The sequence below is a fragment of the Acomys minous genome (genome assembly GCF_964271855.1).
Source record: "Acomys minous genome assembly, chromosome: 2".
Lineage (NCBI taxonomy): Eukaryota > Metazoa > Chordata > Mammalia > Rodentia > Muridae > Acomys > Acomys minous.
Window position 1 is genome coordinate 89,035,734 of NC_140484.1, and position 15,568 is coordinate 89,051,301.

The window sequence follows — 15,568 nt, forward strand, 5'->3', positions numbered from 1 at the left end:
TAGCCCCTGCTTCATCTGTGTCAGTCAGAAATTGAAGTGGCAGACTTGGCAGCAATCACCCCACTTCCTGAGCCATGGCACTGGCCCCAGGGGGCTTTGTTTTTTTGTTTTTTGTTTGTTTGGAAGTTTGGTTTTATTTTTGTTGTTGCTGTTGTTTTGAAGTGGGGTTTCTTTGTAGCCCAGGCTGGCCTTACACTTAAGAGTGTAGCACAGAGAAGCCTGGAACTTTCTGTCCTCTTGCCTTGACTTCCCAAGGGTTAGTATTCCAGGTGCGAGCCACCATGCCTAGGTCGCCTTTGTTTTCTGTTTTGTTCTGTTGCTGTTGATAGTACCTCACAGGGTAGCTCAGCCCAGCTTAGAATTTACTGCGTATTCCAGGGCCTTGAATTTTGAGACAGTCCTTCAATCTCAGCCTGCTGAGCCTAGGGATTACATACATGATGAGCCATGTGTCTTCCACATCCAGTCTCTTCCCACACCAGGCCTTTTTATCTCTCCTCTGCATCCTTCATTCTTCCTGGCATCCCTGCCTTTCTTCTTCCTGCCCTCCCTGTCCTTTCTCTGTTACTAACAAGCTATGAAAAATCACCCGACTGACTAGATGCCCAGTGCTGCAGATAAAGAAATCAAAAGTCAGAGCATGAAATGAGGCCTGGGCTGGAAGACCCAGAAGCAGCTGCATCAAACACGGGCTTCCCAGCCAGGCTGCAGGGGCCAGTTAGTCTCTTATAATTGTGTGTAAAACACCTCTAACACCAGCACTGAGAAGGCAGAGGCAGGAGGATGGCCGCAATTTTGAAGCCAACCTGGTCTTCATGGCAAGTTCCACCCAGCTAGGGCTATATAAATAGGCTTTGTCTCAAATGATTCCTCCAGCCCTCAAAAAAAAAAAAAAAAAAAGAAAAAGAAAAAGAAAAAAGAAAAAAAGCATCTTATTTCTTACAGGATATAGCCTGAGTGTCAGCCCCACTCTCAAGTTGGTCAGTGACCAATTAACAATAAAGAATCTTAGAGCTAAAGGCTTTAGGAACATTTCACAGCCTCCAGGAGGCTGCAGAGAAGTTTCCTTGCTCTGTCTGCCAGGGCCACAGCACCACTGGTCTAGCGAGGAGGAGATGGAGAACCAAAGGAAAAGGTGGTAAAAAAAGCTTACTGGGGGCTGGAGAGATGGCTCAGCAGTTAAGAACACTTGCTGTTCTTCCAGAGGTCCTGAGTTCAATTCCCAGCAACCACATGGTGGCTCACGACCATCTGTAATACGATCTGGTGCTTTCTTCTGGTGTGCATAAAGACAGTGAACTCATATACATAAAATAAATAAATCTTTGGAAGAAGGAAGAAAGAAGAAGAAGAAGAAGAAGAAGAAGAAGAAGAAGAAGAAGAAGAAGAAGAAGAAGAAGAAGAAGCTGCTGCTTACTGATCCTAGCACTCAGGAGGCAGAGGCAGTCGGATTTCTGTGAGTTTGAGGCCAGCCTGGTCTACAGACCAAGTGCTAGGGTATGAACGGCAGAGCTGTACGAAGGAATGGCATCACGCCAAGCAGCAGACCCACTTAAGAGGCTTATTAGGGAATATAGAGACAGTCTCTTAAGACTTATAAACTACCCAGCACATGCGCAGGAAGTACATACGCATGCGCAGAGGGTGCACACATGGCTTAGGCGGGGCTGGAGTCCTGCTGGCGGTGGTGACGTGTTTTCTCCAACATGCTTCTGGAGTGGCTTTGGCGCTGCCTGTTTTCCCACAGTTATCAGGACCTTTAGAGGTGACTGCATCGCTGCCTGATTACTAACACCAAGTCCAGGACAGCCAAGGCTACAAAGAGAAACCCTGTCTCAAAAAACCATAAGAAGGAAAAACAAAGCAACAACAACAAACAAAAAACAAAAGAAGGAAGAAGAAAGAAGCAGTAAGCAGCTTACTGAAGTGCATCGTGAAAGTCCCTGAAGAAGATCATAGAGGAAGAGCAACTGGGTGACAAGCTTATGGGGGCTTTCTCAAGAGGTGACAGTGAAAGGCAGGCTTCAGTTGGGAGAGCACAGCCTTGTCAGAGGGCAGGGCAGAGCGGTAGGTGACATGGGCAGGTGACAAATCACACTGAGGCTTCCGGGCAGGGCAGTGGATTTGGACTTGGCATGCCTTGGGAAGGTGTCAGAATTTTTATGTGAGAATGGTGAGATCTAATGTACACTTGAGCAATGTTCCTGTCAGTGTGTCTGAAGGACTGCGCCTGACGATGCGGCAGAGGCTTCGGGCTTAGATCCGGCTCTTCTGACTGGGAAGGCCGAGCAGTGAGCAGTGTCCGTTGTGGAGCTCTGTCCTCTGAGCAAAACGGCTAGTGAGTAGCTTCTCAAAGGAGACCTGTCAGCTCAGGCTTGGTAACTGGTGATGAAGGAGGGGACAGGAAGGTCCTTGCACCATCTTATGTAATCCTGCACAAACCGCATGTGATTTTCATGGTCTGGGTGTCAGCGTGTATAGCTCATGGATGGTTATTTAAATTGGGGATTCCTATCTATGCAGCTATGGGGAAGTCATCATCCATGGCAGCTTTGAAGTCACCCACGTCATTCCCTTGTTCTCTGCAAGCCAGCCCAGTGGGCTCTTTTTTTTTTTTTTTTTTTTTTTTGAGACAGGGTTTCTCTGTGTAGCCTTGGCTGTCCTGGACTCACTTTGTAGTCCAGGCTGGCCTCGAACTCACAGCGATCCGCCTGCCTCTGCCTCCCAAGTGCTGGGATTAAAGGCGTGCGCCACCACACTGGCCCAGTGAGCTCTTTTGTTTGGGGCTTGGAGAAATGGCTTAGCGGTTAAGAACATTGACTGTCCTTCCAGAGGACCCAAGTTCAAATCTTAGTATCCACATGGCAGTTTATAACTGTCTGCAATTCGAGTTGCAATCCCTCTAGTTTGGACTTTGGTGAAATCATACTTTTGTTTTTCATTGCAACCCTGAAAGGAGTAGTCAGATTTTCTTTATGTCTCCCATTACAATGTTCTCGGAGGTGTCATCAATAAGATTTGGTAAGAAGAAGGAAGAGAGAATTGGCAAAGCTGTCACATAGTCACATAGTCACACACTGAAATGGCCAAGGCTCTTGTGGTACAATGCGGACACATTGGAAGTTGGAAGCATTGTCTTGGTAGAAGGATTTGATATCACGTGTGCCCAGGCTGGAGAGTTATCTGGCTACGTCTAATATTTGGAGCCACACATGAGGTCACAGGAAGCAATGGTAGAGAACAGAGGGAGACGAGGGATGGAGAGGCCAGGAGGAGAGAGAGCTCAGGGAGCAGGTGGGGAGGGATGAGGAGATCCAGTGTGGAGGATAGCACCATATGGAACCTGAGAAGGGAGGATGAGATGCCGCTCAGGTGGGGTGAGGATGGAGAATGTAAGAAGCCACTGTTGTACTTAGGGAAGAAGGCAGTGTTCTCAGAGGAGTCGTGGGTACCAAAGTCAGAGGGTGGGATGTGAGTTTCATGTCTCTCGACAAGCAAGGAAGAACATGGGTCCAAGATTTTGGTTTTGCATTTTTGTTCTTTGCTTTTTGAGATAAGGTCTCAGACTCGTTACGTGGCTGGAGAAGGTCTTGAGTGGCTAACCCTCCTGCCTCTACTCACTGCATGCTGGGATTCCAGAAGCATGCGGATTGAGCATCAAACCCAAACCTTGCGTGCTAAGTGAACATTCTCCTGACTGAGCTGCTGCATCCCCCAGCTTGAAGATCCTATTGTATTTGAAGAGATAGGTGGCACATTTCTCAGCAGGAGGTGGGGCAGTAAAGAGGGGAAGCCTGACAGTGCTGGGGGAGTAGTTACTAGCTGCGGTTCCACCCTGCAGTGTCTTTTTTTTTTATTATTATTAATTTATTCTTGTTACATCTCAATGGTTATCCCATCCCTTGTATCCTCCCATTCTTCCCTCCCTCCCATTTTCCCCTTATTCCCCTCCCTTATGACTGTTCCTGAGGGGGATTACCTCCCCCTGTATATGCTCATAGGGTATCAAGTCTCTTCTCGGTAACCTGCTGTCCTTCCTCTGAGTGCCACCAGGTCTTCCCCTCCAGGGGACATGGTCAAATGTGAGGCACCAGAGTACGTGAGAAAGTCATATCCCACTCTCCACCCTGTGGCTTTCATCCACCCTGTAATGTCTTAAATACAGTACTCTATAGAAACAAGAGTCTAGGGGCTGCACCGGTGCCTTAAAGGTTAAGCCACTAACTGCTTTTGCAGAGGACCTGGGTTCCGGTCTCATCACTCACACCAGGCCCGCCCACAAGTATCTGTAATTCCAGATTCTAGCGCCCCCTTTTGGCCTCTATGGGACCTGCATGCACATGATACACACATGTACACATTTAGATCCGTTTCCTTAGTTTTCTGTCATATGATTGTATTCCCAGAATGAAGTTTTGTTCTGCTTCCCGATGTCTGGCTAGAGTTTAATCAGCTTCTTTTGCTTTTTAAAAAAATGTCAGTAACCTTGGAACCTTGACGCTGATAACATGGTTACTAAAGGAGAAACTGTTGTGCGTTCTAGAAGGTCATTAGAATTTGGCCAGTTTTTAAGTCAGGGTCAGGAATGATACTTCCCAGATGAGAAACAGAACTGCCAACTGCCTCAGAGTTGAGTGGCTTCCCTGCGTTGTTTTGATAGGAGTGTGTGTGTGCGCGTGTGTGCGCGTTGTTGTTGTTGTTGTTTCCCTTCTCCTGTTGTCTAAGTCTTTCTCCTTACATTTTTAAAGACATTTATTTTGTTTTATGTGTATTGGAGGTTTGCCTGCATGTATGCCTGTGTGCCTTGTACCTATGGAGGCCACATGAGGTCATTGGATCCCCTGAAAGTGGAGTAAACAATTGTGAGCCACCATGTGGGTGCCGGGAACCAAACTGGGGTCCTCTGCAAGAACAGCCAGTGCTCTGAACCACTGAGCCATCTCTCCAGCCCCTGTCTGGGTCTTTCTTCATCACACCAAATTGTCATCTGCTGCAAGGAATTCAGTCTCTTGTATTTTAAAGGCATGATTTTTGCATGATTTTTACATCTGACCACAGTAAGAAAGTTGAAGTCCCCTCCAAACACTTGTTCTTATATACTTGCTTTGGGCATGACACAACTTATCCCTGTCATACAAGAGTTACATGACACTTTGTCAAAAGGAGACCCCTTCCCCCCGCCCCCCCCCCTTAATAACCCTCTCTGTTCTTAGTAAAGGCATGCCCAGGCTGCCTCCTGTGGCTTACAGGATCTACCTCTTTGGACCTTGGCCCTCTGGCCTGACCCTCTCGTAGGCTCCCTTTGGTTCTTTGGTCACTCTGCTGAGCCCTACACTTTTGGACTTCATGTATTGGTTGCATCCTGCCTCTAGGACTTGGCTCTATTCTTGGAAGGCTCTTGCACTCTGGTGTTCACACAGCCAGCTCCTTCACTGCTTTTGGATCTATGGTAGACCTCACTCCTCAGCTGAGCTTGCTGGGCCCGCTCCCTGCCCTATCACATCCTATGCTTGGCATCATTTTTTTTTTTTCCCAAAAGCCTTTTTCGCTAACCGACTGTATAGTTTACCTTTGTTGTCATTTTACTTTGTAGCTCGCAGGTGAAACTTTATAGTTTCCACTAAAAGATAAGCTCCATTCAGGGAAGCTTTGTGCTTCCTTCTGTGTTAACTGCTGTGTCCTTGCACTGGAGAGCAGTGCAGGTTCCACACCTCTGTGAACATGATTACCTGGGTGAGTAGATGAGTAAATGAATGCCCAGGCAACCTCTAGTTTATCTCCATGGCTAGTTAGGTTTTTTTGGTTTTGATTTTTACCTGTTCTGTTGCTTACAGCAAACAGCAACTACCTGGTGTGTGTGTGTGTGTGTGTGTGTGTGTGTGTGTGTGTGTGTGTGTGTGTACGCGCACGCATGTGTGTACATTTCTTTGTATACATCAGTTCAGACCCTCAGACATATTGTAAAGAAAAATTAGTGATTTCTAGTGCAGAGCAAGTGGTCATCAGAGCTTTGAAACACCCTGGTCAGCCAGAGTTTGTATTTCCACTGACTTTGGTCTCAGGAAACCTGGACTAGTCGCGCTTACCCTCCATTCAGCCCCCCACTTCTGCCTTAGCATTCCCACTGCTGACGCCTCGCCTGGGGAGGAGGAGGTGGAGGGCCCTGGAGGCTGAGACAGGAGTGAGTAACCTCCCTGGCTCAGACTCCTTCAAGATTGCAATCTCTGCTCCGAGACTCTTTGCCTTTTTCTTCACCTGGGAAACGCTCCTAGCCCCGCCCTCTTCTTTCCTCTTTGAAACAAATTTTATTCCCTCTCTGGTGGGTGGGGGCCAGTAGGGTCTCCATGCCCTTTCAAAGCCCCTGTTTGCTGAGCAAGCCTACCCCACAGATGACCTGCAAGCTCAGGTTATTGCTTCCTTCCCTCTCCTCACCACAAGCCCATTTCTCCACCCTGCCCCCCTACACACACACACACACACACACACACACACACACACACACACACACACCAGCTATCCGAGTAGCTTGGGTCCCCCATGGCGGAAGTCTTCCAAGGCTGCTGCCAGCCAAACTGTAGGGTTTGGAGAAAACAAGAAGGGGTTTGAGTCATCTTTACCCTCTCTCTGGAGATAAAAGCCTGTGGCCATAACACAACTTTGCTTTTACATTCCCAGGAGTGAGGCAGTTGCTTCTGTCTTCTGGCATCTGTTTCTATCTTGCCTTCTGAGTGAGTGCTGGACCACAGGTTTTAATGGAGATTGGCTGGGTTCAACTCCTCCTTCCCTAGGCCCTCACTGGTCCCATTTTCCTTTCCCGTCGCTTTACCATAAAGCTCGATGTAGCCATGTGCAAACGAGATTCATTTTCTTTTAAAATGTTTATGAGGAAATTAGTGCATATTTCCATTGGCAACCCATTCACACTGGCATCTCTAGAAAGAATGTGTGTCCTTGTTAACTGTACAGACAGGTAGCATCTTCTTTCTCTGTCTCTGGGCTTACCATTTTAATCAAATGCCTTGAAGTCACATGTTCACACGGATTAAACAAAGAGTTGTTATGATCGTTGAGTTCCATGCAGCTAAAAGAAGCCCATGTTGCTGAAAAGACCTTTGGTATTTTTAGTGCAGTAGATGTGGGATCTGTGATAGCTGTCTCTGGGGCATGTGCAGAACCCTCTATTCGGTGCTTTACGGTAGGGTTTCTGAGTTTGCTGTTTGCTTTGCTTTGCTGAAACTTCTCACAGCTGACTTGATTGCAGCACTGAGCCCTGACCTCCACCTCCCTCAGCACTTTAAAGGTTAATTTTGTTGGCGGATCGGATTTCCCTCCAGGACTGGGGAATGGTGACACTGTCCTCACTAGCCCCTCGGTAGCAGATTCGCAGGGTGCTGTGATTGCCTGGCCTGGTGTGGGCGGGCCGGGAGGCTGCAGGAGTGTGGCCCCAAGAGAGTCTTTGTCCACCATTCTCCAGGGACCATAATGTAGTGCTATGCTCTGGCCTCAGAACCTTACAAGGTAGGAAGATTTCTCAAAGTTCCCGGGACTAGGGGTGGAGGGCACGCGGTGCCTTGTGGCTCCTTGGCTCGTATTGAAGAGCCCGGCACAGCAGGCAGTGGGGCAGCTGCCAAAATCACTTTAGGGGGAGCGTGTGTGTGTGTGTGTGTGTGTGTGTGTGTGTGTGTGTGTGTGTGTGTGTGTGTGTGTGTACACATACGTACAAATCCCGCCTCCCCACCTCCTCCTCTTTTAACCTTGATGGCTTAGAGGTGGCTGGGACATTCCCCCAAAGCATTTGACACACCTTGATATTTCATCCCCCAGCTCCAGTACCTCTCATCAGACTAGGCTGCCAAGCCTGAAAAGCCGGATGTTGCTCACCCAGCTGTCTCAAGCCTTCATTCTGGGTCTTTTTGGTTGCTTGGGGGAAGGGGAGCCGAGTGAGCTGGAGTGGCCCTCAAAAGGGCTGCTGGTGGCTTGATTAAAGTGACTCGCATGGAAGAGCCAGATGGGGCTGCGGTTGTGTTTACTAACACTGAAAATTACTGAGTGGGCCTTTTTTTTTTTTTTTAAATTTTAACCTTTCTGGAAATTAGGTCCCAGGAGAGATGACATGAACAGCTTCAAGCATCACAACTTTAAATAGATACCTGTATATCTGTTCAGAGAGGGACATTCCGGCGTTGCAGTGTTTTAGTCTAAGCAAACTACTGTGTGCCTACTGTGTGCCAGGCATCTAGCAGACACCTCCTTCGGTTGTCCTTGCGAAGCCTGTAATTTTGAAATGAGTCAGTGGGAACTCACAGAAGTTCAGTCAGCCCTTCAAGATCACCCAGCTAATAAGAGAGGGACTACCAGGGCAAAGGGTGTTTTCTCTGGTCTGTCTGGGATTCACCAGGCTGCTTGGCAACCTGACTGACTTGAGAACCTGCTTGTTTCTGGGTTAGGAAACAGCCTTGCTTTATACAGTAGGACTAGCTGCTGGGAGTTCTGACTTCCTGAGGCTCCTGGTCTGTGTGGCAGCTTGGAGGGGGGGGGGGGGGCTCAGGCTGTGCTGCAGAGAGCTGGGGTCCTTACTTACTGGTCGCATCTAGGAAGGCGGCGGATGACCTTGGGGCTGGCCAGGAGCTGCTGGGGCCTCCTTTCAGGCCGCTGAATGAGGCTTCGAGGGGGAAGATGTCCAGCTTGCATGTTAATGACGCCCCAGGCTGTGGGCAGTAGCTGTGTAGGTGTGGCTGGTGTGCCTGATCAGCTTCCACCTTCCTTCTCTTCAGTTGCAAAGCGGTAGGTGACTTTTTTCCTTCTTCCTATCTATCGATTCTGGGTGTGTGTGGGGGTGTTTTGTCTGCATGTATGTGTTCCTTATACATGCCTGGAGAACCCTGGGTCCCCCAGAACTGGAGATGCAGGTGGCTGTGAGCCACCCATGCGGGTTCTGGGAACTGAACGAGGGTCCTCTGTAAGGGCAACAAGTACTCTTAATCACTGAGCCATCTCTTCGGTCCCGAGTGTGAGTTTTTTTCTCCTTCTTTCTCTCTTTCCTTCCTTTTTCCTTTCCAGACAGGGTCTATGTAGCTAGCCCCGGCTGTCCTGGACCTCACTATGTAGATCCACCTGCCTCTGCCTTCTAAGTGCTGGAGTTAAAGGCGTGTACTACCATGCTTGGTGAGGGGGAATTTCTTGACCTAGTTCTTTATCTAGCCTTTTGCTCCAGAAGGCAGAACTTTAAAGGAAAGCCCTTGGCAACAGAAAGGAGACTCCCACGTCTGCCTCTCTGCCGGCTGCCCTGGAGCGACACCTGTCTTGTGTGTTCAGCTTTCTATTGCCCTAAGATGCTTTGGAAACTAAGTAGAGGTCGGGGCTGAGGAGAGCTTATGAGGATGTTGGGACCCCACGTACCCCCCTCCTCCCATCTACATAGATTTAAGGTAGCCAACTAGTTGTCCTGTCAGAGATTTGTCCTCTCCCCCTACCATCCCCCCCACCCGACTTGAGATGTTTCCAAATGACTTTTTTTTGTTTGTTTGTTTGTTTTTGGTTTTTTGTTTTTGTTGTTGTTTTTGAGACAGGGTTTCTCTATGTTATCTTGGCTGTCCTAAACTCACTTTGTAGATGAAGCTGGCCTCGAACTCACAGCAATCTGCCTGCCTCTGCCTCCCAAGTGCTGGGATTAAAGGCGTGCACCACCACTTCCGGCCCGAATGACTTTTGATATTGCAGGACCCTTGGTTTGGAGAGCAGGTGGAAGCTCTGGTGTCTTCACTTCTTTCTTTCCTTGGTGTGGCTCACCAGAACTCTGGACTCCAAGGGTTGTGAGTACAGATTACACCGAGCACTGGCCCCTTAAGCAGCTCACTTGGTTTCTGTGAGCTCCCCTTCCTTGTCTATGAAAAAGGGGGCCTTCGTAGTTTGTACCTGATAGGGCAATAGGCTGACATCCGCAGGCTCCTGGGGTGACGCCTGGAACTCTTCTTCCTCCTGGTCAGTGAGCGGCCACTGTTGTTCTCACTAGTTGCAGTGGCTGAATCTGTGGATGTTTAGGGGAGAAACAGACCTTCTGGGAAGTTGCAAATGAGGACGAGTTCATTGAGAACCTTGGCCCAAACTGGCTAGCAACTGGCAGTGGCCCAAGCTGAGCATGGAGGAGCCAGGGAGGAGAGAAGGCTTTGTGTAGCTGAGGTCAGCAGACACTCTGGTGCCTGTTGTAACAATGAGGGGCTGAGGCATCCAGACCAAAGCCCTGGGGTTTCCAACCATACCGGAGCCGCCGCCGAAACCAGAGGGAGAATTTTCACGCTTCCTCGGGGGGACCACCTCCTTGTCCAGGAGTGGGTTACCAAAATGGGACAAAGGTGCTTTAGGATGAAACCCAAGCCTGGAGCATTCCCCCCCCCCACCCCACTAAATCCCCTCTAAGCCCTCTTGGTGGGGTTTCTGTTTCCCTCTCTTCCTCCCAAGCCAGTGGGCCCCGCACCTGCCACCATCCATAGAAGTGCTTCCCGCTGGGACCTTGACCACTGATGACAGCAAGGAGCAATGTGCCCAACTGCCCAACCCCATCCGCCTGCCTGCTTCACAATGTCAGTGGCACTACCTCGCATACCTTGCAGGTTCCCTGCAGCCTGGGCTGCTCTCTGGTGTGCCTGGGGGAACCACGCGCACGCACATCAAACCCCTTTGTTCCCACCAAAGCCATCTTTGAGAACTGAACCCGGTGTGCCATTAACGCCATACCTCCCCCAGAAGTGAGGGTGCTCTAACAAGGTCATGGGCGGCTGGGTTCCAGCTCAGAACCTATTTGGTTGCTTCTCTGCAGAGCTGGGGCAGTCTCTGTGTGCCTCTTGAGTTCAGTGGCCCCCTTGCTCACAATCTAGGTGAGGCTAAACTTGCTGAGTTCGGGATTTAAACTCTGCCCTTGCAAAGTTCAAAGTAAACTCCTGGGTCTTTTTTTTTTTCATACCAGAACTGCAAACAGCATATGCTGGCCTCAAAGAGAGGTGGCTGGCTTGCAGGTTGTCTGTTTATTTGTTTGTTTGTTTTGTTGTTATTTCTTTCTCTTTTTTTTTTTTTGGTTTTTCGAGACAGGGTTTCTCTGTGTAGCCTTGGCTGTCCTGGACTCGCTTTGTAGACCAGGCTGGCCTCGAACTCACAGCGATCCGCCTGCCTCTGCCTCCCAAGTGCTGGGATTAAAGGCGTGCGCCACCACGCCCGGCCCTGTTTTGTTGTTATTTCTTTGGTGGTTTTTTTTTCCTGGTGTTTTTTTGTTTTGTTTTGTTTTGTTTTTTACCTCTCCCAGTACTGAGGGTCCCAGGTCCTCATGCTGTTTCTAAGCTATAGTTATACCCTGCTTATATGTTTTACTTTTAAGTAGCTGTGTCTTCTGTGGGATGGCAAACTTCTGAGACATTCTGGTATATTGAGTAGGTGTGTCTTAAAAATCTGTGAGGTGAGTGAGTGCTCGGGAGATGGCTCAGTGCCTAGAGCTGGTAACTCACTTTCAATCCAAGTGTGAAGGCCTGAGATTGACTTCCAAGATCTGTATCAAACTGAGTACATGTAGCATGTACATCTGTGATCTCCGGGCTCCTAGGACTACAGGGCGATGAGAGGTAGAGACAGGAAAACCTCTGGAAGTTCTTGAGCTAGCCTGGTGTATGTACCGACACTGGTGAACTACATGTGGCCTGCAGAGCCCTTGTGTATGAACACACACACACATACATACACACACACGCACACATACACACACGCATACACGCACGCACGCGCACACACACGCACACATGCCATATACATACACACATCATAGTCACTCCACTTGTAGTGGACACTCATTAGTCCACTTCACAGATTCCCACTTTCATGACCTTTGGTCTATTTTCTTCAAGCCTCGGTTTCCCCATCTCTGAGTAATTATTATTACCTATATCAATTTCGTGGTAACTGAGAGAAACTATATTAAATAATAGCCAGGCACACTACCTAGGAAGTTGTTAATGCTACTTATCATTTTGATCATAGAATTATGAGAATTAAAGGATATTAGGAATATCAGCAGGATTTTTGGCATCAACTCAAGCAGGGGTTTCTACCATCATCTCTCTCCTCCTTTATGAGAGGTCTGTGGGAGTTCTTGAAAGGCTTTTGAAGGCTTCCCTGAATGGGACCCTGGAGCGGTTAGGGCTGGAGATGCTCCGAACCAGCCTGCTGGTAGGGAAATAGTTAACATACTTGTTTAGTGGGAAACGCAGGTAGGCAACCTTTCCCTTTCTTTTCCTGGCTTTTTTCTTTCTTTCTTTCTGGTAAACCTAAAGCTGGGCTTGCTCACTCACCCATACCAAAGGAAGGTCTTCATTCCAATCTGGCCCTGGGGTTTCAGGGAACAATTGCTTTGAACAATAGCCAGAAAACAAGTTCCACCAGTCTAGGCTTTTTCCCCCCCTTCGACTGAATGCAGCTGTCTGGGCTGAGGCAGGGGGCGGGGCTGGGGCAGGGGGCTGGTAGCAGAGTAGGCTCCACTGGGACTCTTGAGCTGAACTGGAGAGGCTACCAGGTAAGGTCTGGTGCAGCTGGTGTTGCCTCCTGGGAGTTTAGTTAACTGCAGAGATGTGCTAACAGGGCAGGGAGGCCGGGGATGGTTCGGAGAACACTTAAGTCTGAGGGGGATCCCGCCTCCTCTGGTTTATTTTTACAATGTTATTTAGCACATCTTTCTCTTGAATAAATAGTATTATCTTTCAAGGAGTCTATTTGAAAAGTATAATGATCCTCCCTCCCTCCCTCCTTCTCTCCCTCCCCCTTTCTCTCCCTCACTGTAGCTCCTTCAGTAATTCCAGAGCTAGGCATGTAAGTCTGGGTAGAAAGATCTGAGTGCGTGTCCCTCTAACCTTGCCAGTCTGTTTTCAGTGAGAGGCGAAGTTGTAAATATGTTACCACATTGATTCAAGATCTAGGCTGGTTGTGGTGCTTTCAGGCTTTCAGTCTCCCTACCCCGACCCAAACCTGCCCTTGGGATGGTCACTCCCCACCACAGTAGCACAAAGCCGGAAGTGTGCAGAGCTGAGGTAATTTACAATCCTATCACCTGCAATTTGCATGCAGACAACCCATAGTTGGGCTGCTAAAAAGAATGCTTACTGCAACTGGGCGGCATGTGAATTCCTGGCTGGCTGGCTGGCTGGCTCGTGACTCAGAGAGCGCCTCTAAGACACTGAAACTGGGTCTCTGGGTTCATGGATTTTTCTGAAGTTTGGGAACCCTTCTCCTTTCACATCTGTATCTCCTCCAGGGGTGGCAGAGGAGCTTGGTTCTAGGACAGTTGCTGAGTGCTGGCAGCCCTGAGGTCTCTATCCCTGTTTGCTGGGTAGAAGTTTAGTGGTAAGCTTGCTGACTGCAGATAGGGGATTGGAAAGTCTCCCGGCTCTGTGGACTTTCCTCCTGGTGAACTGGCCTGGGGTTGAATCTCGCCTTTTCCCTGAGTCCTAAGCATCTGGAGAAACTGAGAGTGAAAAATGTCATTGGTCCAATCAATGTCTGGTGTGTCCCATAGACACTGTCCCTGGTGACCATAAACTACAGGCAGGAGCCTAGCCTCTTTCTGCGTGGATAGAGGGTGGTCTGTTGTAGATGCTAAGATGAAGTGGCTGTAAAGATTCTATAGTGGGTTTGTAGCCTTTGAGTGCATGACCACACAGGGCAGTGGGCATGAGGCTTCCTGGGGGGCTATGTTGAATGAGAAAACATACCTGTTAAAAAAGACACCTGTCAGCTGAGCATGGTGGCACACGCTTTTAATCCCAGCACTCAGGAATCAGAGGCTGTGAGTTCGAGGCCAGCCTGATGTACAAAGAGAGTTCCAGGACAGCCAGGGCTACCGAGAGAAACCCTGTCTTGGGAGCATGGGGGGAAAAGACACCTGTCACTGGGCTGGAGAGATGGCTCAGTGGTTAGGAGCGCTGGCGGCTCTTTCAGAGGACCTGAGTTCTATTCCCATCACCCACATGGAGGCACATAACCACATGTGACTCTAGTTTCAGGAGACATGATGGGTACCAGACACACAAGTGGTGTGCAGATACATGTGCAGGCAAAACACCTATACACAACAAATTTTAAAAAGTGAAAAGATACTGCTCAGGGCTACCTGACATGGCATATGTGCAAAACATTGTACTTGTTTCTCTGGAGATGTAAATAAATCACTGGGTAAAGCGTTTTCCCATCAAATGTGGGAGCTAGAGTCTGGATTCTCAGCACCTATGTAAATCCCAGAGGGTGGAGAAAAGCCCAGCCTCTGAGATGCACAGATGGGGACTTCCTAGAGCAGGTTGACTTTACCAGAGGAATCATCTAGCTCTGAGTTCAGATGAGAAACACCACCTCCGTACATAAGGTTCAGAGCAATTGAAGACTCAACATGATGAGGCTCTCTGGCCTTCACAGTGCATGTGCGTGCGCACACACACATGTACAAGCAAGTGTGCACACATGTGCACACCACACACACAGTAAAACAAAACACAAACAGCAGACAAGAAAACGCCACCTTAAACTAACCTGAGTGAGTGGTGAAGTGAGGAAGCGAGGAAGTGGCTGGACATTAGAGCAGTGGCCTGATTGGCAGATGTGGTCAGAAAGGAACCTTCTGGGCTTGCTTATGCAGAGGAGGCGCTGAGAGCCTGGCGAAGACAGGTCTCACCTGAATCCACTCAGGACATGGGTCTGGGGGGAGCGCAAGGAGGCATGGGCTCTGCCCTGTGCATGCTGGTCCGAGAGAGCAGGGAGCCAAGGGCCTACAGGCCTGGGCTTAGAACTGGATCAGAATGTGCTGTGCTGCAACTCGGCTGTTGCTGTAGGACACCAGAGCCACCTGGAACCATATCTGCCTAATGCCCTCTGCCATCACTCGTATTTGCATTACATTTATATTCCAGGTTGTCCTTACTTCCTGCTCCCAAACATCGCATAGCCAGAAGGTCAGGATTACTCTGAATCCTGTTTGACCCTATGTGCATGGCAGCTGGAGGGGCTGGCTGACTAGATGGATGAATAAATGAAGGATACTGGCTTAGGGTTCAAAAGTGTTCAGTCCAGCAGGACATGGTGGCGCACACCTTTAATCCCAGCACTCAGGGAGGCAGAGGCAGATGGGTTTCTGTGGGTTCGAGGCCAGCCTGGCCTACAAAGTGAGTCTAGGATAGCCAAGGCTACACAGAGAAACCCTGTCTGGGGGGAGGGGGAGGGGAGAAAGAAAAGAAAAGGAAGGAAGAAAGAAAGACAAAAAAATGTTCAGTCTGAAGTTCTTAAATAAAAGTGTTTGGCTCATGTCTGTAATCTCAGCATTTGGGAGGCAGAAGGAGCATCAGGAGTTCAGGGTCATCTTCAGCTTTTCTAGGCCAATCTGAGCTACATGAGACCCCAAATTTTAAAAATGTATGTATGTATATATGCATGCATGTATTTGTCTATTTTATGGCATCCCACCCACTCACTGGCTAAAAGTAGGTGACTACCTTAAGGCTGCTCACTTGTAGCTCCAGGTGTCCGCTGGTTCATTGAGAGGAAGGCA

At 48.9% G+C, this 15,568-nt stretch overlaps 1 protein-coding gene across 15 annotated transcripts in view; it reads left to right on the top strand.

The window, feature by feature from the left end:
• Positions 1-15,568, top strand: part of NAV2 (neuron navigator 2) — a 367,465-nt gene that overhangs the window by 273,593 nt on the left and 78,304 nt on the right. The window contains exon 1 of one of the 15 annotated variants that reach the window (XM_084772856.1): positions 7,234-7,518. The exons of 13 other annotated variants lie outside the window; for them this stretch is intronic. In XM_084772856.1, the coding sequence (XP_084628982.1) occupies positions 7,493-7,518 (26 nt within the window). In that variant the 5' untranslated portion in view covers positions 7,234-7,492. Of the gene's footprint in view, positions 1-7,233; positions 7,519-8,622; positions 8,785-15,568 lie in introns of those variants that run through there. One more of the 15 variants, XM_084772855.1, reaches the window with a different exon arrangement.